General features: G+C 41.1%; 5 protein-coding genes across 5 annotated transcripts; 3 read left to right on the top strand and 2 right to left on the bottom strand.

The window, feature by feature from the left end:
- Positions 1-832: 832 nt before the first annotated feature.
- On the top strand, positions 833-1999 carry PKNH_0722300 (thiamine pyrophosphokinase, putative; the record flags this gene model as incomplete). Its single annotated transcript, XM_002258478.1, has 1 exon — positions 833-1999. One exon carries the CDS (start codon positions 833-835, stop codon positions 1997-1999), a length of 1167 nt encoding a protein of 388 aa, XP_002258514.1.
- Positions 2000-2151: 152 nt separating this feature from the next.
- Positions 2152-4995, bottom strand: PKNH_0722200 (heptatricopeptide repeat-containing protein, putative; the record flags this gene model as incomplete). The annotated part of the gene is made up of 1 exon (XM_002258477.1): positions 2152-4995. The coding sequence occupies one exon, from the start codon at positions 4993-4995 to the stop codon at positions 2152-2154; it is 2844 nt and encodes a 947-aa protein (XP_002258513.1).
- Positions 4996-6532: 1537 nt separating this feature from the next.
- On the top strand, positions 6533-8326 carry PKNH_0722100 (conserved Plasmodium protein, unknown function; the record flags this gene model as incomplete). The annotated part of the gene is made up of 1 exon (XM_002258476.1): positions 6533-8326. The coding sequence occupies one exon, from the start codon at positions 6533-6535 to the stop codon at positions 8324-8326; it is 1794 nt and encodes a 597-aa protein (XP_002258512.1).
- A 982-nt stretch (positions 8327-9308) lies between these two features.
- On the bottom strand, positions 9309-12879 carry PKNH_0722000 (patatin-like phospholipase, putative; the record flags this gene model as incomplete). Its single annotated transcript, XM_002258475.1, has 2 exons — positions 9309-9506; positions 9700-12879. The coding sequence occupies 2 exons, from the start codon at positions 12877-12879 to the stop codon at positions 9309-9311; spliced, it is 3378 nt and encodes a 1125-aa protein (XP_002258511.1).
- Positions 12880-17698: 4819 nt separating this feature from the next.
- Positions 17699-19227, top strand: PKNH_0721900 (polyadenylate-binding protein 2, putative; the record flags this gene model as incomplete). Its single annotated transcript, XM_002258474.1, has 6 exons — positions 17699-17824; positions 18098-18202; positions 18379-18485; positions 18656-18743; positions 18911-19008; positions 19143-19227. The coding sequence occupies 6 exons, from the start codon at positions 17699-17701 to the stop codon at positions 19225-19227; spliced, it is 609 nt and encodes a 202-aa protein (XP_002258510.1).
- Positions 19228-20892: the final 1665 nt, after the last annotated feature.

Genomic DNA, 20892 nt, shown 5'->3' with positions numbered 1-20892 from the left:
AGAATTATGCGGCATCGATCCTGCAGAGGCGAACAGGTGAGCAGACAAATGCAGTCACTGCACTCATTTGTGTCAGTTGTCAACATATTAGAACAGCCAAATTACCAAGCGCACTTCATCCTATCCTCTTCTGTACATATTCGTATGTGTGCATGCACAACATTTTTCGTGACGTAAAACAAAACCCCGCTGCATGTTCTTTTGAAGTATCGATGAAGGGGAGGTGAAGATATGAAGAAAAGGAAAAAAAAAAAAAAAAAAGGCTTCATTACGAGTTGTTTAATTGTTGCATTTGCTACTTACGCAAGTTGCGTATATATTCCACGTGGTTAGCTACTAAATCAATGAGAAAGAAACCACCCCTGTGATGTTCTTCTCCTGAAATTGCCACATTTTTGTGTGCTATGTTCAATTAAAAAAAAAAAAAAAAAAAAAAAAACGTCATAGGAAAAGAATACACACTCGTGAGAACTTCGGAAGGGAAAAAAGATTTGTGCATACGCGGTTCACAACACTGCACAAATAGTGACAACAACGTTACGCGTGTTCGTACACTCGTGTCGGGATAATGGCATCATAAGAGTATTCCTACCCACTATTTAAAAAAAAAAAAAAATTAAGGGACGAAGAAGAAATGGGTGTGCTACTTCCACCCACTCTACCACCTCACAAAAGTAGCAAATTTTGTGGGGAAAAAAAAAATATATATATATAGGGTGGTCTGAAAAATAGGGCTGTTTGAGAGGCAGCCCGCTCCACCATATCGTCCTATTTCCCCCCTTTGTTCGTTGAACCTGTGCGAGGGGAGGTTGTTTCCCTTTCCACATAAAAGATGAAAAGGTGTTTCTTCAACGTGCGCGCGAAAGTGAGTGTGCACCTAAACGGTAATGCCAGGGCCATCGAACAGACCAATCAAAGGAAAATATTTGCGAACACAAACGCAAGGTGGTATCGCCCATCAGGGGATACGAATGAGTTACGTTCTGCCCACTCTAGCTGCATGAGGAGCATAAAGGAAGGAAATCTTAATGTGCATGATCTTGATTTTATGAAATGCATTTTGCTAAATGATGAAAGAAAGTGGAACAAAGAGTCGCTCCCAGAGGAGCGCAGAACAGAATCAACACCCCAGTCTAAAATAATCACCATCGTCCTGAACAATACAATTTGCGCCCATTCGGCCAAAATTATTCCTAACTCGGATATATTAATATGCGCCGATGGAGGCGCCAATAGGTTGTACAACTGGTGTCAGTCGTTAGATAGGGAGAGAAACGCAACCCATAAGCATAGTTCACCGAAAGGGGAAGAAGACAAAAACACAGCGCTGTATGCATTGCACCAAAATGAGCATTCGCAGCACGTGCACGGACGACACACTATCGCTGATTTATTCAACATGCCAGTGGAAGAAACGAAGAAGATGCTGAGGTATCCCACCGAAATAGTGCCCCACATAATTTGCGGCGACTTTGATAGCATAAGTGAACATGTGTACAGCTACTACAAAAACAAGTCAGTCATATTCGAAAAGTGTGCCAACCAGGAAAATACAGACCTTGATAAATGTATCGACGTGATACGAGCACACATCCGCAAGAATGACAAAATATTAATTTTAGGAGCCACAGGAAACAGGTTTGACCATACGTGTGCAAATATTTCTTGCCTATACAAGAATGCATCCCTAAATAGTTTGTACTTAATTGGGGAGAATAACTTCCTCTTTTTGCTCCAGCAAGGAAGTCATATTATACACGCAAGTCCCGACATCTTTTACAAAGGCTGCGGCATTTTACCCATTGGCGGAAAGTGTACAATTAAAACAGAAGGGCTCAAGTACAATTTGAATGATGAATGCTTGAGCTTCGATACTCTTATTAGTTCGTCAAATGAAGTTGTCCAGAGGGAGGTAAAAATTTTTACCGATTCTCCTGTGGTTTGGAGTGCCCAGTTAAGGGGTGGGGAAGATCATGTGCGGCCCTGCACACACAACTAGCTAAAATGTGCCCATGTGTTTTTTTTTTTTTTTTTTTTTCCAGCTATTCATAATATTTGGTGAGTATGTGACAAAATGGCTAGCTGCCCTAAAAAAGGCTGCAATTGCGCGTAACAAAAAAATAAACGGCAGGAGGGGGAGAGGCCGCCGTGCTATGCGATTGGCACGTCCGTGTACACCTCATTTTTGTTCTGGGACTTCTTCTTAACCTTCTTCGTTTCGAATGTGTGCTCAAAGTTGGTGTCGTTGTCGTACTGGTGTATTTTTTTCTTCTCCTTCGCGGTATGATCATGAGTAAAGTTTGTTGTTCCGTAGCTTGACGGCGCCGCCGCCCTGCGTGAGTCTCTCTGGGTGTTGTTGGATTGACCCTCCTTCTGTTCGTTATTTCCGGACCTGCTAATTAAAATATCAATGGTGAAGGGATAAATGTTAACTTCCTTCCTGTGCACAATGTCCAGGGATAACAACGCATTGGAGACTTCAATGTGGAAAGTGGAGCTATCTGGAATGAACACCTTCTCCTTCGAGTTGTCCTTCTTCGTTTTGCAAATATAATACAAATTGTTCAGAGTGCTTTTACTGATGTATTTTTTGGGAATGATATCCGTCTCGATTGTATGTAGTAAAATGCTGTGTCTTCGTATAAGTAGCGAAAGCAATTTTGGGGATTGCGTTTTTTTGAAAGCATTGTAAATTAAATTTACATAAATGGGAAGGAAGTGAAAAATGCATTCCGATGATAGCAAGCTCGTGATGACCATGGGCATCCACAACACACCTCTTATATCGATGCCTTCACTACGTATAGTATTCCTTAAGTGTACAAAAAGTTTGTCCAGTTCTTCTACATAATCCAACTTTCCCGCCGCAATTAATGCGTACGCACACAGATATTTGTTAATTACATATTTTTTCCTTTTTACATTCCGTTTGTTTTGTTTGTCCTCATAGACAGTGTTGCAACTCGCCATATGGTGGTCACCTCCATCCGGAAAGCAGTCATCTTGCACGGCTGTATCGCTATTGTAGTGTGTGCTGAAATTTTTTTTTTTTTTTTTTTTTTCGCTCTCCCATTGTAAGTATTGCCCTTTTACCTGTACACACATATCGTCCAATTTTCTCTCCCTCTCTTCCAAATAATTATTTATCTTTTCATACGCCATTTTTAACAACTCCTCATCTCGAATCCTCACTTTGGAAAATGCATAAATTATTTTGATAATATCAATAGAGGAAAATGTTTCAAAGTTTCTCTTCATATGTTCACAAATCGTTTCGTAAAAACTGACATCCTCCAAAGACGCGTCCGCATAAGTATTCACAATGATGGTAATTTCGTTTGGTGTGTATGTATGTACATAATTCTGTACATATTTTGCCAACATGAACATGCAGAATTCGTCTACATGTTTGCACGTCCCGATGGTGAAAATATAATTTGTTATCATATGATGTGTCATTAGTTCCAAATTCTCACAGATCAGGTCAGAGTGGGCGTACAGAATATTGCTGTCTATGTGGCTGAACAGATATTTCGCCATGTAGACTAGCAGTACCTTCTGAAGTAGGATATTCTTGATGGTTATCAGGTTGTTCTTTATGTGCTGACGGTGATCCTTCCTCAGGTAAAAGCGACTGTCTTCACCTTGCGCTATGTTTTCAGCCCACTCATCTTCTTCACCATCTAATTGGTCTCCCTCCTCGTGGACCACGACGCTCGTACTGTGGTTTGTCCATCCGGGTGCTACTCCGTTGATTGGTTCGACTTCAAGGCCAAGTGGATCCTCCCTGGGATGATCGGTCTGAATGCCACTCCCAACTGTGGCAGCACTCCCGTCCACGGTGTCTCCCCCCCCGGAAAGGGGCTCCCCCGTTTCGTCTGACCTGTTAAGGTCGTTGGTAATTTTGTTAATAACATTAGCATATTGCGACAAGCGGTTCACGATGCCTGCGTAAACCTCCTTATGTTTCACTTCGTTAATACACATGAGAAGCAGGTAGTCATACAGATGGAGGAACGAAATGGAATCTAGCTTAGAATAAATCCCCTGACATAAGGTCATGAAAATGTCTTGCAACATTTTTTTATTAACGTAATCTTCATTTTTGTATAAAACCTCCGATGTGCCTGCACACTTGACAATGTTGCTTTTGTCATTTGACATGCAAATGTTGTTATGGTGCAAGATGGACAATAGGAGGAGACCATTTTTTATTTCTTGCGCAGACAAAATTCTGTACTTAACATGTTTCAATATCTCCATAAACCCTTTACTGTTTCTTCTGTTAACATAATGATAGAAAATATTTGTGTCCATGAAGTAGGAGTCAGCTTCAGTTTCCTTTGCTCTCCTCAGATTGATATAAGTCAAAGGGAATAACAAGGAGCAGTAATTCACATGCTCCTTGCTTATCACTCTCTCCTTATAATTCAAAATGTCGCATTTTTTTAGTCTATAGATAAATTTGTGCATGTTATTATTCAAGAGAGCATTCATAGAAGGGTTGTTTCTGCTTGTTCGTATCAGTTCATTTCTGTTGATTTTCGGTTTCTCAATATTGTGAATGTAGTAGACGTTGTTTGGTCCACTTGTGTGATGACTCTCATTTGCCGCGGTGAGAGGAGTACCCGCACTCTTCTGGCCCCCTCCCTTCGAACGTAAAAAATGCACCACAGATGTTGTGTCCACCACGTACTTCAAAATGTTGCGGCATTCTATCACCTCAGAAAGTGAACACTTCCTTTTTAACGTCCCACTGGTTAGTAATTCATAATCCCGCATCAGCTCCGTGGCATCCTTTTTACTATAATGCAAAAAGAAATTCTTTAAATCTCCTTCATTTTTCACATTTTCTATATCGTCGTACTTTCCTCCTTCATCGTTCGGTCCGCAGCTGGGAACGCTAACGAAAGAGCTCTTCCTCGAGCCATTTATTTTGAGATCATGCAGCAGCCCCGTCTTTCTGTGGCTACACTTCAAGTACCCAATCCGCATTATTTACTTTCCGAACTTCTGGCGGCTATATATAGGGGGAGGTGGGGGTGGTTCCTATACACTTCTCCCACAGGGCAATTACACACATTAATTTATGAACACATATATACTTATCACTTGTGTTCTGTGAGATGGGCGAGGGCTGTGAAACTGCCTCACGCTGCACCATGGACAGAAGAAGAAAGAAAACCTATTGTTTCTTTGCACATTGAGTAGACACTCACATCAACGTAGGACTCGAAGCAAGGTTGGGCCTCTTTCCTACTTCACCCCCTTTAGAAGTTACACCATAGGTTTAGATCAACGCTTGGGAGGGGGGAATACTATAGTCATTTCATTTGGCTAGCTGGGGAGAGGGGGAATAGAAATATCTACACGACAGTGTTTTTAAGATCTACTTCAAATTTCCTCGTAAGTAGAGCCTAATGAATTCACCTGGCCGTTTCGCCTGATTTGTTTTGCCTGGTTGTTCCGCCTTGGTCTCATTCTATACAGTAGCAAATAATAAATTTTCCCCTGTGACGGTCGATATACATTAAGGCGCTCTAACATACGACGCGGCTTCCACATCTCACATGTCGAGTGAGCCGCTTGTGTTTGCTTCGAATTGGTGTGACAACTGTAAACGGCTACTCTCTACCTGGGGAGTTTTTTTTTCTTTCCCTTTTGATGTTTTTTTTTTTTTTTTTTTTTTTTTTTTTTCTCCTGTATTAGCGCCCTTTCGGGGAAGCTCGTCACGGCTGCCACTTGCCACTCGGTGCACGCCACGCGCAATACAACTGGATGCTGCACCGCCGCTTCTCTTTTCTCCTTGCCCTTCATGCGCGTCGCAACGATGCGGCATATGAAGAAAAGGAACCTTCTAACCAAGTGTTGATAGAACCTCCCGGAAAATAACAAAAAAAAAAAAAAAAAATGCCTTCGAGTTGTTTGTCATTTTTCCAGATACCCATCTTTTCGAGGCATTCTAGCCATTTGCCATAACACCCGGGGGATAAAACGCCCCCTACCTTACCCCCTCCAATATTCCATTCTTAAATACGGCGCAAAGGAGCATGTGTTGGTTTACTTAACATCCTTTTTTTTTTTTTTTTTTTTTTTTTTTTTTTTTTCTTTTTTTTGTGGTCTCGACTTGGGTATTCCCTCCCCAGAAGATACCCTGCCGTCCCGCTAAACGGTTATCATTTTTTCCCATCCACCCCCATATAAGTGTATCCACCGCAGGATGGTTGTGGTGGATGGGCAATTCCACATTGGAAAACTTGCGCTGTGGTTATCACATCTGCAAGGCTATTTAAATCATCTGGTCCATTTCTGAGGAATACTTTTTCTCGAGAAATGTTCTATTCTTAGCCGAAGTAGTGCAACATCTGGTGATAGTAGTTCATATCTATTAGTATCCCATTTGTAGACCTCCTCCATGATTTGCCCCTACCCCAGAGCAGGTTAACAGATGCACTCCCTCCTTCGCTGCTAAGCAATTAACCTCTTTTTTTTTTTTTTTTTTTTTTTTTTTTTCTCTGCACACCATTACACGATGGAGGAAGGAAAGACAAAGTGCCACATCAAACTAAAAAAGAGCGACCAGAATAGTGGCAGCAGGAAAAGAAAGACACTAGATGTATTTGAAGGGTCACATTATAGCCATGACGAGGAGAATAATAAAAATGAGCCTGAGGAAAGGGCAGCTAGAAAAGCACAAAAAATTAGGGGCATAAAAAATGGAGAAATTATAGCGGAGCCAAGTAACGACCTGGAGAAAGAAGCCAATTCTGCAACATCCGATTTTATTCGTTCCTTACAGGAAAAGCTTGAGCGAGTTCAAAGTAAGAAGAAAATTGTTTATTTGAATTTTCCAAAAAAAGTGGGATCCGGGTTAAGTAATAAACAGTCTGATGAGGAATATATCCGAGGCAAACCTTCGGATGGACCTAACGAGCTGTCAGGAGGTTCCGCGGATGGAAATAACAGAAATGATGATTCGCACGAAAAGGAAGACTTAGCAGGATTAGCAAAAGATGATGATCTAGCAACTGGCGGCGAATTAGAAGCAGATACTGATTTAGGAGCGGATGACCGATTAGTAGATGACGCCGAACTGACGGCCGAGTTCCACCTGAACAGAAACGAGCAAGACAAATCGCACAAATACCATATCTCGGAGAAGAGCCTAACATATAAGAGGAAACTCTTCCTGGAAAAATTCAACAAAAATCAGAAGGAATCCATTTTTAAAAATGAAATGAACATGTACACAGATTTTGATGACCATCACATCCAAGTGGAAAATTACGGGAAACGTATTTTGAAAAAAATGGGGTTTAACGAAGAGGTTTACAATAAGTATATAAATCAGTACTACCAGGAACGGAGCGACAAGAACTACTTTGACAAGATATATGACTCGTTCCAGGCTAGGGAGTTTCGGTTTACGGGTGTGGGTGCAGAGGAGGAGATGAGGGAGAATATGCAGCGAATTCGGGATGGGGAAAGGGGCAGAAATAGGAGCGCAGGTAGAAACAGGAGCGGAAGTGGGAGCCAAGATGAAGAAGACAACAGAGAGAGGAGAAAGAAAAGGCGAAACGGAGAAAAAGAACGAGGTGATAAGCCTGAGGACAACGCCCAGAGGAGCAGTGGTAAATCGGAACACGGAGAAGAAGCCACATGCGCAGAACCCAGCCCCAGTGACAAGACGGATAACCTATTCGAAGGATTAATTGTGAAAATAAATTTAAAGACACATGAATTTTACAAACGGAAAGGGGTTATAGTTTACACGAAAAGGAGAAGAAAAAGGAAGACGAAGACGAAGGACAGGAACATGAAGGAGACCGAAGAATCCAGTTGCATGCTGGGGTTATTACTTTTTAAGAACCATAAATATATCCACCTTTACAAAGAAATGGTGAAGAAAAAGATAAAGGACTACCTGTCGTGGAAAGCAGGAGATTATCACAGTGGAGATGACTCCAGTGTAGACAGCCACGAAAATGAAAAGAAAAAATTTTGGAAAATTTTCCTTAAAGAACTAATAAAGAAGGTGAAACATGATAGGGACGATGATGGTGGGGTGAGAAATAATGAATCGAAAGAACCATTTCACCTTACCGAAGTGAAGTCCAAGTATGTCGAAACGAGCATCAGTGAGGACACGGTCAAATGCAAGGTTGTCGGGAGAGGTATCCACCTATCCAAGGGAGACATGTCTTTGTATAAACAAACTGTCAAGCTGAAAAAAATCAAGGGTGATCACGCGCACGTCCAAGTCCAGGATGGACACCTTTTGAAGCTATCCCTGGATGATATTTGTCAATACATAAATCATGTGTGATTTGGAAGCGGTACTATGAATAATACGTGCATGCCGCTAATTTGGGCTTTTCCCATCGTATAAGCATAAAGGTCTTCCCTTTCTTTTTTTTTTTTTTTTTTTTTTTTTTTTTGTTTACCTGTATTCATCTGATCGCTTTCAATAGGAAGGCTAGGATAGATCCCATTTTTAGTATCAACATTGTAGTTTTTTTCTTTTTTCTGAAACAACTGTTGACAATTCATTTGAAAAGCAGCCCACTTATGTGGAAGTTTGTTTAATTTGATTTAAAAGAAAAAATTTACAGTTTTGGGTCGCACGACGGATGGATACCACAGACACTGTAAACTTGATCGACACGTCAGGCACGAAAATGCGATCATCGATAGAATGAACAGGGAAGGCGAATACACAAAAACGAATTGATGTGTGTGTAGATGTTTAAGACGAAAAATAGGCACAATGATGAGGCGCAAAAACAAGACAATCGCCTTAAACTTTTTTTTTAAAAAGGTCTCACGCACATAAAAAAAAAAAAAAAAAAAAAAAAAAAGGACGAGAGGGGAGCGGACTGCCACGAAGAAAACTTCAAATAATGAATATCACCCCCCTCTCACTCTATGGAAGCAATCTGCATGATTATTCAGCGCAGATAATTTTAATTACGTTAAACGCGTACATGCGTATAGACATAAAAAAAAGGAAAACTGGAAAAAAGGCGGATGAAAAAGGAGAGGAAATTATTTCACTTTTCTGGGATCCATTTTACATCCTTCTCTCTGTTCACCCTCTTTTTGCTAACCATCATTTTCCACCACAAAATCGACTTCCCTCGGCACGAAACAGAATAAGCGCTGCGAATGAAAAAGGAGAAAAAAAAAAAAAAAAAAAAAAAAAATTGAAAAAGCTTGCCAACCGCACAAGGAAAGTGGGTGTTCTATGCAGCTGGAAAGGGGGCTTTCCTATAGACACACTACCCCTCTTATGCACCGCTTCCTAACCTTCAAAAGAACGACTTCTTCATCTTAATCAACTTCTTCTCTATTTTCATTCTGTTCAGAATGAGAGGAAGTTTCTGGAAGGTCATCTGTCTTCCCTGCTGTATGTACCATTCCACGTCGTCGTAGTTTGACACGCTGATTAACTTGAAGTGCCTGAGGTAGAGGCGCTTCGGGTGCAGGGTGATGTCTCCGTTGTAATTCTGCAGGGTGTGTGTGTATGTATGTATGTATGTATGTATGTATGTATGTGTGTATGTATGTGTGTATGTATGTATGTGTGATGAAGTGGAAATGGATGTGAAGAGAGAGTGACATGAGGAAGACGAAGCGGATAACATAAAAATTGCCTTACAAACTGCTACTCCCCCCCCAAGGGTTGCTTTTTCCCCTCACCTGCATCGCGATGGAACCGGCGTTCAGACCCCGGATTGTAGGAGACAAGTCCAGCAACGCCATGAGCCTCAAAATATATCGCATGTTCTCTTTAAATAATATTTCCATGGACGACATTAGAAATCCACCCCTCCAATGACCAGAGTTACCCCTCCATTTTACGGGCTTCCCGGCTTCCCCGTGAACCCGAACCCCTGTGAACGGGAATACATGAGGATTCACCTGCGAAACGATTTTGTACTTCACCGATAATATCTGATTCAAATTATGGGCCGGAATGTCGCTTTTCAGGGATCCATCATGGAAGTAGGTATTCTTGAACTGCACGCTGTTTATTATGGTATACTCCTCGTCAAGGAGATTTATATTTTTGTATTCATTGAGGTCTATGCACTCATTCGCTTTGTTATTTCGTTCATCTCCTTCCGAATGGTTCTCTTCATCTGCGTCATTTTGATCCTTTCCTACATCTTTGCAACCTCCTTCCACCGTTCCGTTTTTGCTCCTACCCTTGCTCTGTAAGGTGTCCACGCTATTGGTATAGGTCGTCGCGCTATTCGTGCCTGGAGGAACCACCCCTGTGTCTTTTCCCCCCTTCTTCCCTTTTGAGTCATCTGAGCATCCCGACAAGTTCAAGTTCAAGTTCAAGTTCAGGCGCACGCTCTGGAAGGGATTACCCTTGCCAAAAATCCTCTTCCTCGCATCCCCCTCATCTTTCCCGCGTACCAGGAAGTTCTTCTTCCGCGTGTTATGTGTACCCTTGGAGAGTTCGCCTTTTCCTGAATCAGACTGCGTGGCGCTATCCGACAACACGCTCGAATGCTTGGAATGGCTCGTATCGCTTGTTCCACTGCTTTCTTCAATATCACTTGCAGGACTGGCCGTGGTAACCCCGCTGGGCCCAACCTCTGTCTCCCTCAAATGGCTCGTCTGCTTAAAAGCACTATTGCTATTGAGGATGAACTTGGCATTACTCACCTCCTTAACGGACATGAATCTATGCACGTTTTCTCTGTTGTACTTTTTCTCCAACAATTTAAATGGCTGCAGGAGGTAAGGAAAAGAACAGCTAGCCAACACAGCAGTATAAATTAACACATTTGGACTGTTCATATAATTCAAAACCATATGTCCATCCTCATCACATGGGAAATTACTATTTCCAGACTCTGCTCTCGTGACAGTTATATTTAACACCAAGTTCGTTTTAATGAAAGCCTCTAGAAATGTCATGTCACCATAGAGGTTATGAATAAGCTTCACAATTTTATCGATGTCGTAAAAATTTCCCTTTCGATAAATATTAAAAAATGAGTAAAGCCAATTTTCGGATGAAAAACAAGAAACTATTTCATAAATGAACTCGATGTTAAATTCCTCTAACAACTCTTTGTTCGTTCTAGAGCACACCCATGCTGCGACAATGCTTCCTGCTGATGTCCCACATATAATTTGCGGAAGAATGTTGTCTTCGAAGTTTGGCACGAAATCATCTTGGTTTGCGGGGGGGATACTACTCTTGGAGGGGTTATTTGAGAAGCCATTTGGGCTGGGCCTCTCGTCTCCCTTGATGTGGTTATTCATCTGGCGGGGGGTATCCCCTTCACCATTTCTATAACTTACATTGCTACCATCACGTTCATTACGTACATTACGTACATTACCTGCATTGCTACCATCACCTTCATTACGTACAGTACCCGCACTATTTCCATCACGTGCATTCCTTCCCACTGTCTCACCGCCCCCCTCACCGATCACAGAGGCCAAGTCCACCTCGCACAACGAGGAGTTGCTACTACTGAAGGTGAACTCACCCGAGCTTCCCTCGCTAGGAATACTTATGGGCGTCGTTCCCTCACGCTTCTCCCCCTCCATAGGGGTGTATCCCGAATTCTTGCAAAGGCGGCTGCCACTAAAAAGGAATTTCTTAATTAGGTCTACTTTGCTCGTCTTTCCTTTTTCTCCATTTGCCGATCTCTTTGCATCCTTCCCTTTCGATGGCTTAGCATCTGGGGGGTGGGGCCCTACTTTTGTTCTGCACCCAACACTTTCGGCATGGGTGCCTCCTTTATCTTTAGATGCGCAGCTCGCTCTACACTCCTCCTGGGTTTGTGTATTCTCCTGATTACTAAGTTGACTTGGCTGATTCGGTTGACTAGTCTCACCAGGTTGAGCAGTTTGCCTCTCCTTCGCAGATTCATTCCCTCGAGTAGGCTCCATCCGAGTAGGCTGCGCACCCCCGGCCGAGCACTCCTCAAAATAGTTTACATTAATTGACGATTTTAGAAAAACCTCCAGGACGCCAAAATGGTGGAGACCTAAAATGGCGCCTCCGCTGAGAAACAAAGCAGTATTCCCCCACTGGCGAAAAATATCCTTAAAAATTCGCTTAATCAATAAATATTCATCGGAGAATACATAACTCAAGTTGGTTTCCTTCTGTTGATGCACATAGCGATCTACATATTCCAATCCATCCATCACATGCGTTATAAAATCAGTTACTATAATATGGGGAGTAGAATATGTCTTGCAATAATACTTCTCCTTAAAAATAGCCTTAATGGTTGGTGAGGTAGCTACTTTTATATCTTCCAATAGCCTCAACACATCATTGTTCTTCATATTTTTTTTTATTCTCTGGGTTGTTTTTTTTAGTAAATTCACATCATATGTATTTATATAATCATCATTTTCATTTATGTGAATTGTTTTCCCTGTCAGTTCATCCATTCGATATGCATATTTTATGTAATCTTTGTAACTACTGCATGACCGCATTAGTCTGTCTATCTTAAAAATGCTTTCTTCTGCCTTGTCTATGCCTTGTGGATGATACATATTGTCATGCGTTCTTTTTCTTCCATTGCATTTTCCAGACTGATCGTGTGACTCACCATTTGCCCGACCTTCTGCCTGACCACTTGACCTCCTCCTCAAACATCGACAAAAATCAGTGTACTTTGTTATCAGGAAAAATGCTACATTTTCGCAAATAAAGATACAGAACCTTATCAATATATATATAAAGGCGTTCAGGAAAAATACAATCAAGAGGATTATAAAAATAGGCAATTTCAAGAAATAGTGTGCACTGAGCTTTTCATAGTCCAACTTCTTCTTCCTTTTCTTTCGCTTCTTCTTCAGCGAATCTAGACTGAATTCGGGCGTTTTCATTGTGCCTTGGCATGTGTCACAGGATGTTGTCCATGAAGAACAAATGGAACGAGCAAAGGGGGGCAAGAAAGGGCGGGAAGGAGACGGAGAGTAGGTGCCTGCATACGAGTGTGTACAACTCTATGTGAATACACATGTGAGCACCCCTCTCCTTTGCAGGGGATACGCGGCGGCTACGCGGCGAGTACACGGCGGAATAACGAATTTACAAAACTTGTGCCTCGACAGGAGCGACACATTCAGGCGAGGAGCAGTCGATGTGCTCAGCCAATAACTGATAAAACGAAATAAAAAAAGAAAAAAAAAAAAAAAAAAAAAAAGTCGGAGGAACAAGGCGGAGGGTAAATCCACGGGGAGGGCAAAAAAAGAAGGAGAGATAAGGTTTAGGGTTGAGTGGCTTACAGAAGTTTCAAACCATACTCAGATGATCTGTGTGAATGACAGTTATGCTTACATTTTCCCGTTCGCGCTTTGGGGCGTTCACGCTATTCTTTTATGCGTTATCTCCTCAAGTTGGAGCGCAGGTGCGAGTGCAGGTGCAAGCGGCAGCTCTTGCAAGGGTGCTTATGTTATGGGCACATGTGCATACCTACATGGGTGCTCTCTGTTTGAGCAGGGGCAGCGGTGCCCACTGACAAACACAGTAATACGCACAATGGTAGGTAGAATAGTACATGCAAAGATATGCACGAATGTGATCCCGACGTGTGCTCTACCTATGGTGCCTGCCATGCATACGATAAGTACACATACACCAGTATACGTACGCGGAGAACCCACAGGGAGTTATCACTAAACAAATGGTTAATCCGTATACGTCTTCGGGAGTTGTGGCTTAAAAAAACGGCTAACATTTACACCATGCAGGCAACACGGAGCGAATTGAGATAATAAGAAAAAAATGGAGAAGTGAGAAACTAAAACAAAAGCGAAGAATTCAAAAAGACGAAAAGGAGGGAAGTGAAAACTTTCTTCCAGGATGGCAAAACGATAAACACACAAAAATAAATATGTTCGCTCTGCTGCGCAACAAATGATGGAACGAAAAAAAAAAAAAAAAAAAAAAAAAAAAAAAAAAAGCAAGTAGGTTTAAGTCACATTATGCTGAAGGAAGTCCTCTGGAGTGAAGACCCACAAACTTAATTCAAATGATGAATTGGAGGCACAAACATGCATAATCACTAAGAGGCAAACTCAGGAGCAATCGTCGTCGGTGCCTCGATGATATCGGAACAACAGACAATCTCCAAGAGGCAACTTTAAAAAAAGGGGTGTCCATTTGCGTACTTTCATATACAATCTTGCAAATGGCTTACGTTTAAATGTTTATTTTTTAACTAGTGACAAAAATACAATGATGTTCTTCTCACCGAAGCAGAGCAAACAACTTCGTGAAAAATGAACGATCACATGTAGACCTTTGCCCCGCCCCAAAGTGAGACAACAAAATGGGGCAAAAGGTTAAACCACTGGACTCTTTCCACGGGGGAGGGTAAGAAGTTCGCAGATAAGTATACACATGAGGGTAAAAGCATATTTGTATTGCTCGCTCCAATTGGGGAGGGGAAAAGAATGTCATTTACTACTTTCAGGTAACGATTATCCTCTTCTCAGTTGTTTTCACCGTTAAGTGAAGAGAAATTCGTTGGCATATGCGACTCTCAACCTGTTCACACTTGAACAGTTGCGTCCTTTACGCATTTCGCATGTCCGTGTTGTGGAAAAAAAATAGAAAGAGTAAATAAAATAAAATAAAAAACGCGTGCGTGAATGTGTACAGATGAACATATGAACATATGAACACCTTTGAACATGTAATTACATGTACACACTCACATATGTGTACTCCCGTGCACCCCAGCGCGATCGTACACAAATGATGGAGGTTAGAAGAGGAGAACATACAAAACTATTTCGTAAGACGCAAAAAAAAAAAAAAAAAAAAAAAAGAAAAAAGAAATTGCAGTGGAAAGGAAAAAAAAAAAAAAATTGACAACTTAAGCATTCACCTGGGTATTTCCCAAGCAGCAATATACATAACCGATCATTTTGCAAATATGGAGAAGGTGGAAATAATAGGCGATGATATCTGCGTTGTGTTTTGTTCCACCTTTGTATATGCTACATTGAAAGGGGTGATAAATAACTTTTCTCATTTCGATATTTTACACGAGAATAAAAAGATGAGCAGGGAATTTTTTTTTTTTTTTTCCCCTTTCCATAACGTTTGTTAATTTTGTGTCCCATTTGACTACTTCTTTAAAAGGTTAGTATATTTTTTTTTTTTTTTTTTTTTTTTTTTTTTTTATTAACATGTTCAGGCAATTAATTTACATTTTTGTTCCCTGTTTGGAATGGGTATTTTAATTTTGGGGAGGACGAAGAACAATAGGAGGTGTATCAAAGGCATATCCTTCGAGTGAGCGTTAATTACACGTGTATTCGATGGTGACGGAAAGTTCGTTGAGGTACACACCCCAACGTGGAAGCAGGAGTTGACAGAATGGTAGGAGGAAGAAGTTAAATTGCCTGGTAAGGTAGTTTGTGTCCATCCCCACTCACACCCACAATACGCATGTGTACATTTGGTAATTTTTTACCAATATGGGGAAAGACATAAGGCGGTACAAGGTTGTGGTACTTATGGCGAGGATCCCCCTCGTCTGTCGCGTTCAACTGTGTATCCCCTAATGTGGCATGTGACGTGCCTGGTTCCGCAAAAGCTAACTCACATGTGTGCATAGGCATATATATGCATATGTATGTATTTATTTTATTCTTTACATGGGAGCAATTGAACAAAAGGAGCATTGAACCGAGGGGTGGAGGACATGGCAGCTTAACAAATCGCCAAGTGACTTAACCTGATTTACTCCCTCCACTTTCATTTTCCCACGATCTCTTAATAATGATTAAAAATGGGGTCCTAACGCGTAGCCATCACTGCAACGTTGTGGACGGACATATAAATGCAGGTGGAGAGAAAAGCTATTAAAAAAATTGGCATCCTAATGGTATCTCCAACTGGATTTATTATACAGGGTGAGTACCTGGAAAAATTAACCAAGGGCGTATACATGGGAAGGTAAATATATAAACTGATAAGAACTGCTCTGAGCAGGTTCAGTGTGGTTCCCTTTAAAGAATTGATGTGGGCGCAATATCCCACGAGTCCTACTGCTCTTCTAACCGCGCCTATGCGTAGGTGTCTCCACGGGCTTAAGTAAATAGCTACCCACGCAATGGTTACATGATCCTTGGCATGCACCTGCAAATCTGCAGTGCATCTCGCCGTTTCTACTTGGAAGTCGCTCGGCACAAATGTCTCGACTCCACCCCCCCCAAACATGTTGTACATCGAGAAGGAAGGATCATAACTGGTGGGTAACCTTTTGAATGTTTGTAAAGATGGAACAATTATATCCACCATGAAGGATTACCATTCAGGTGATTCAAAACACAAAAGATGAATTCACGTTATAAGGGAGGAAGGCGTACAAGAAAGAGAAAATATGATGAGAGAAGGGGAAAAAAAAAAAAAAAAAAAAGTGGCTGCTTATTCAATATATAGATTAGCGTGAAGTTTTCCTGAACTCCGTGCTGAGAAGTTATACGTACAAATATGGCACTAACTATCCCCACAGAAGGTAACCTGTAAACTTGCGCGAGCAGAGTTATTTGTAGCGGCGCGTTGTACAATACATGAGATATACAACGTGGGTTAAAGAAGTAGTAATGCGAAGTTGCGATCGCGTCGAAGGGTAACAAATACGTAGAAGAAAAATATTTGTACATGTAAAAACGTGCATATATTTGTATATATATATATATATATATGTATATTTTTTTTTCCTTTCGAGGAGCTCCAAATAGTGAATAAATCGACTTTTGTAGGCGTAACTTTTTCTGTTCCCATTGAAGTGACGTCAAGAGGCAAAAGGAACACAAACGCTTTTTATTTTTCTTAATAAAATAAGTGCGTAGTAAATATAGTATTAATATTGTACCCGCCATTTTTTTTTTTTTTTTTTTTTTTTTTTTTTTCGCCCTCTTCGGATTTTTCATGTTTCTTTCTTTTTGAATGACGCAGAAATGAAAATTGAGTTCGCCTGACTTTGCAGCTTTTTTTTTTATTTTTTTATTTTTTTTTTATCCCTTGATCGTAATTTTTATGTTTTTTTAAATTTTTCCTCCATCGCAGTATAAGTATATAAATATATATATATGCTTGTATATGCATATGTTCATGATCATATGTACGTTTGTACATCCATTTTTGCGTGCCCGCGTCGGTCGTTTGACAGGCATGTGAAGGTGGTACTTGCGAGAGGTTTCTCACATTACAAAGTGGCCTTTTTTTCGTTCCATTTTTTGAGTACCATTTTAGGGTATGCGTTTTCTCCTTTTCTCCACTCTTGCCTATCGCTCTTCCGCGTGACCATTTGGGCTCCCCACTGTTAATTGCACTTACGAGGTTGAAGAAGGTTTTCCGCTCGCCAGCTGCACTATAATTTGTTGGGCATTTCCCATCTCTACATACGCAGTGGGAATACCAGGTGCACAGGGAGGAAGGGGCTCATATCCATCGTGAAGGCTGAACGGGATATTGTGCAACCCTACTGAATTTTCATAAGGGTCACGGAGAAACACATCTTGTGGGCACACCTCACCAGAACGTGCCACCGGAGGATAAGGACGTAGGATTGGTCCTATCAAATTGAAGCGGAAGTAAACGAAGCGAACCTAAGCAAAACAAAACGAACCGTTGCGAATCCTATTGTATCGCCGGGGAGAAGCAACACCAAGTAAACTACATTAAATGGATCCAATGAACCTAGACCAAATGAATCACGACAAGGGAAACAACAACGGGCCAAATTTTAGTGTACCCGTTGAAGACATAAGCACCATCGACAAGGAATTTAGTGATTTGCAAAAGTTGAAGGTAAGCACTACCTACGGCAGTTTTTAGCCTTCTCCCCATTTGTATGTGTTGTATACTTTTCACATGTCCCATCATGTAGAATGCTGTTATCCGTCTGCACCACCATGTGGATCATCCATAAGAAGCAGATGCATCTCTTTTACCTGTGTAGTTTTACCTGTGTAGGGCTCCCCATTGGACCCTATTCCCCTTATCCTTGTTTCTACCCCACTCATTCGAACATTTTTTTTTTTTTTTTTTTTTTTTTTTCCTCCGTACACATTTTCCGTCCAGATGATGAATGAAGGTGCAGACATGCAAATGAACCACTCGGGTGGCCTCGACTCGCACGAGATGGAGCAAGAGGAGATAAACAACCGATCCATATTTGTTGGGAACGTAAGAATTAAAGTGGTCACATGGTAGTGGCGAGCAGGTTGCATATAGCAACTTGTGTGAATGTACACATACTGTACACAATCCACCGATTGTTGTACTTCATCCCCCTCCACTACCTCAATCATTTCTTCCCATCATTACGTTTACCTGTTTTGGGCTTCTTCCCCTACGTCTAGGTTGACTATTCTACCCAACCGGAAGAACTACAGTCTCTTTTTTCGGAGTGCGGTCTAATAAACCGAGTGACCATATTGGTGAACAAAAATACGGGACACTCAAAGGGGTATGTCAAACAACTAATTATTCTGTGTGTACATGTGAGAAACACCATACGTGCATTCTTTCAGCGCCCTTATTCATATATTTTCATTAATAATTATATTTTTTCTTATTCATTTATTCACTTTTATTATATTTTTTTTTTTTTTATGTATTTTTTCCCCCCCTTCCCAGATATGCCTACATTGAATTCGCGGATGCGTCATCCGTACGAACGGCACTATCCCTATCCGAGTCCTTTTTCAAGAAAAGACAAATTAAGGTACGTCGGGATGGGCGAGAGGAGTTTTTATCTGTCCTTGTCACCGTCTGTAATCAGTGTGCATGTCGAATAGTATACTTCCCCCCATCCAAGTATATTTGCACAGACGGCTAGACACACTTCCTTTTTTTTTTTTTTTTTTTTTTTTTCATTCTGCATCACAACAGGTTTGCAGCAAAAGGCGAAACATTCCTGGATTTAACCGACCGAGGATTAGCCCCTTTAGGGGTCGATCTATAAAGCCGAGCTTTGCCCCCAGGGGAAGGTATGCATTAGAAATGGGTCTAGGAGGGTTGCCCCCTCATCTGGATGCAGATCGCCCACACGAAGCGTGAATATATATGTAGACGTATGTAAACATACATGCATATATATGTATATGTGTCTTCCCCTATGCAGACTGAGACAACCCAGCTTCAGACCTTTCTACCGCGGAAGAGGATCATACAGAAAAATCGTCTCGAACCCTTACGATCGGGCCTGATCCTAAATCCGCACTTTGTAGCGTTTTCAATTTTTTTTTTTTAAAGGCAAGCGCGCATGCTGCATGTGTGGATGCTTCGTGTGTACATCCATGGGTGCTCGCGTTGCCCCTTTTTTTTAAGTACTCCCACCGCTCGTCCACTCGGTGAGAAAGCCAAAATGGGAAGTAAAAAGAAAAGTATGTGTAAAAAAAAGAGAAGATAATGCGAATGCTAATACCTATGAATGGCTATGTGTACGAATAAGGGCACGCAACGGAGAAAAGGGCGAATCACGTGGATAGCTCGAACCATTGGCACAGGCTGCCGACCCTCATCGACGGTTCTTTAAACAACCCCAACATATATGCACCCAAGTGAACCTGGGTGTTGTTCCGTCTGTACCCCAATTTGAGTTTCATCGTTTGAGTAGTTTAATTCTTTTTATTCTTCCTGCTCTTGCTCCTGTTGCTTTTTTTTTTTTTTTTTTTTTTTTTTTCTCCTTCATGTTCATTTTTACTACCATGTGTGCGAAGCGGAGTTGCCTTCATATGCGCGTGTTTGACAATGTGAAATGGGGACATGCACACATGCAGGCATGTACATGTGTTGATTTGTGGATGCCGCATTGTGCCCACTTTTTGCACTGTGTCCGCTTTGAAGGATAAAGCTGCTTCTTCGTTTTACTCCGTAGCCTCGTATTTATTCTATATTGATTGTTTTTTTTTTTTTTTGGGGGGGGGAGTGTGAATAATCCCCCCTTTCACTGCTATTTCCATCTCCATTCCCACTGCCCATACTATTCCCCCTCATATTCTTGTGTAAATTCGCATGGATATGTGAAGAAGTGTATTTTTGTGCATGTAGAGGTGTGTGTTGTACACAATATATAGAGCTTCGCCGCACACCTAACACAAAAGAAAAGGAATGGTGTTTTCCTTTTTTTTTTTTTTTTTTTTTTTTTTTTCCCCTTTGCATAGTTTTATTTTATCTAGCTAAAAAAAGAAAAAAAAAAAAATTAATATCCCCATTAAAAAAAAAAAAAAAAAAAAAAAAAAAAGAAGAAGAAAAAAAAAGCCAAACAGTGAACGGGAATAAAGTGGCTAAAGGCAAAACGGCGAAAATGCCAAAAGTTAAAATGGCCCATAGGAAGAAGTTAAAATGGCTTATTGCTAAATGCTAAAATGGCTGATTGCCGAATGCTAAAATGAACGGGCGTCATAAAATCGTTGTGGGCGATGTGGACCGCCTGACGAAAGAGAAAAACGCTCGTATCAATCAGTGACAAACAACAGTTGTGCTTGTCCTATTTCCTATTCTGTACAGACCCTTAACGGAGCTCTTTATCATCCGTTACTTTGCGTTGCTCATTTTAATTAGCTTATTTTATTTTTTTTTTGTTGTTTTAATTTTTTATTTTTTTTCTGTAGTGCTCACTTGCACACATCGTCATTGACCTCTCCGAGTTAACCCTTTTAATACCTCACTTCCACGTGAGCATACTTCAAAACACTTGTTTTTCTTCCTCCTTTGGAGAAGTTCCAGGATAGTATTTATTCTTAAAGCCACTTGAATGTGCACTTCCCCCTTAGGGGGGGGTATCGCTATTTGGAGAAAATCTTTTGGACAATCACCCTGGTCCACGCTAAGCGATGCGTATCGAAATTGAAAAGAGAATTAGCACAGAA

The sequence above is a fragment of the Plasmodium knowlesi genome, assembly GCF_000006355.2.
Source record: "Plasmodium knowlesi strain H genome assembly, chromosome: 7".
Lineage (NCBI taxonomy): Eukaryota > Apicomplexa > Aconoidasida > Haemosporida > Plasmodiidae > Plasmodium > Plasmodium knowlesi.
The sequence above is the reverse complement of the archived record's forward strand: the minus strand, read 5'-3'. Positions and strand labels throughout refer to the sequence as shown.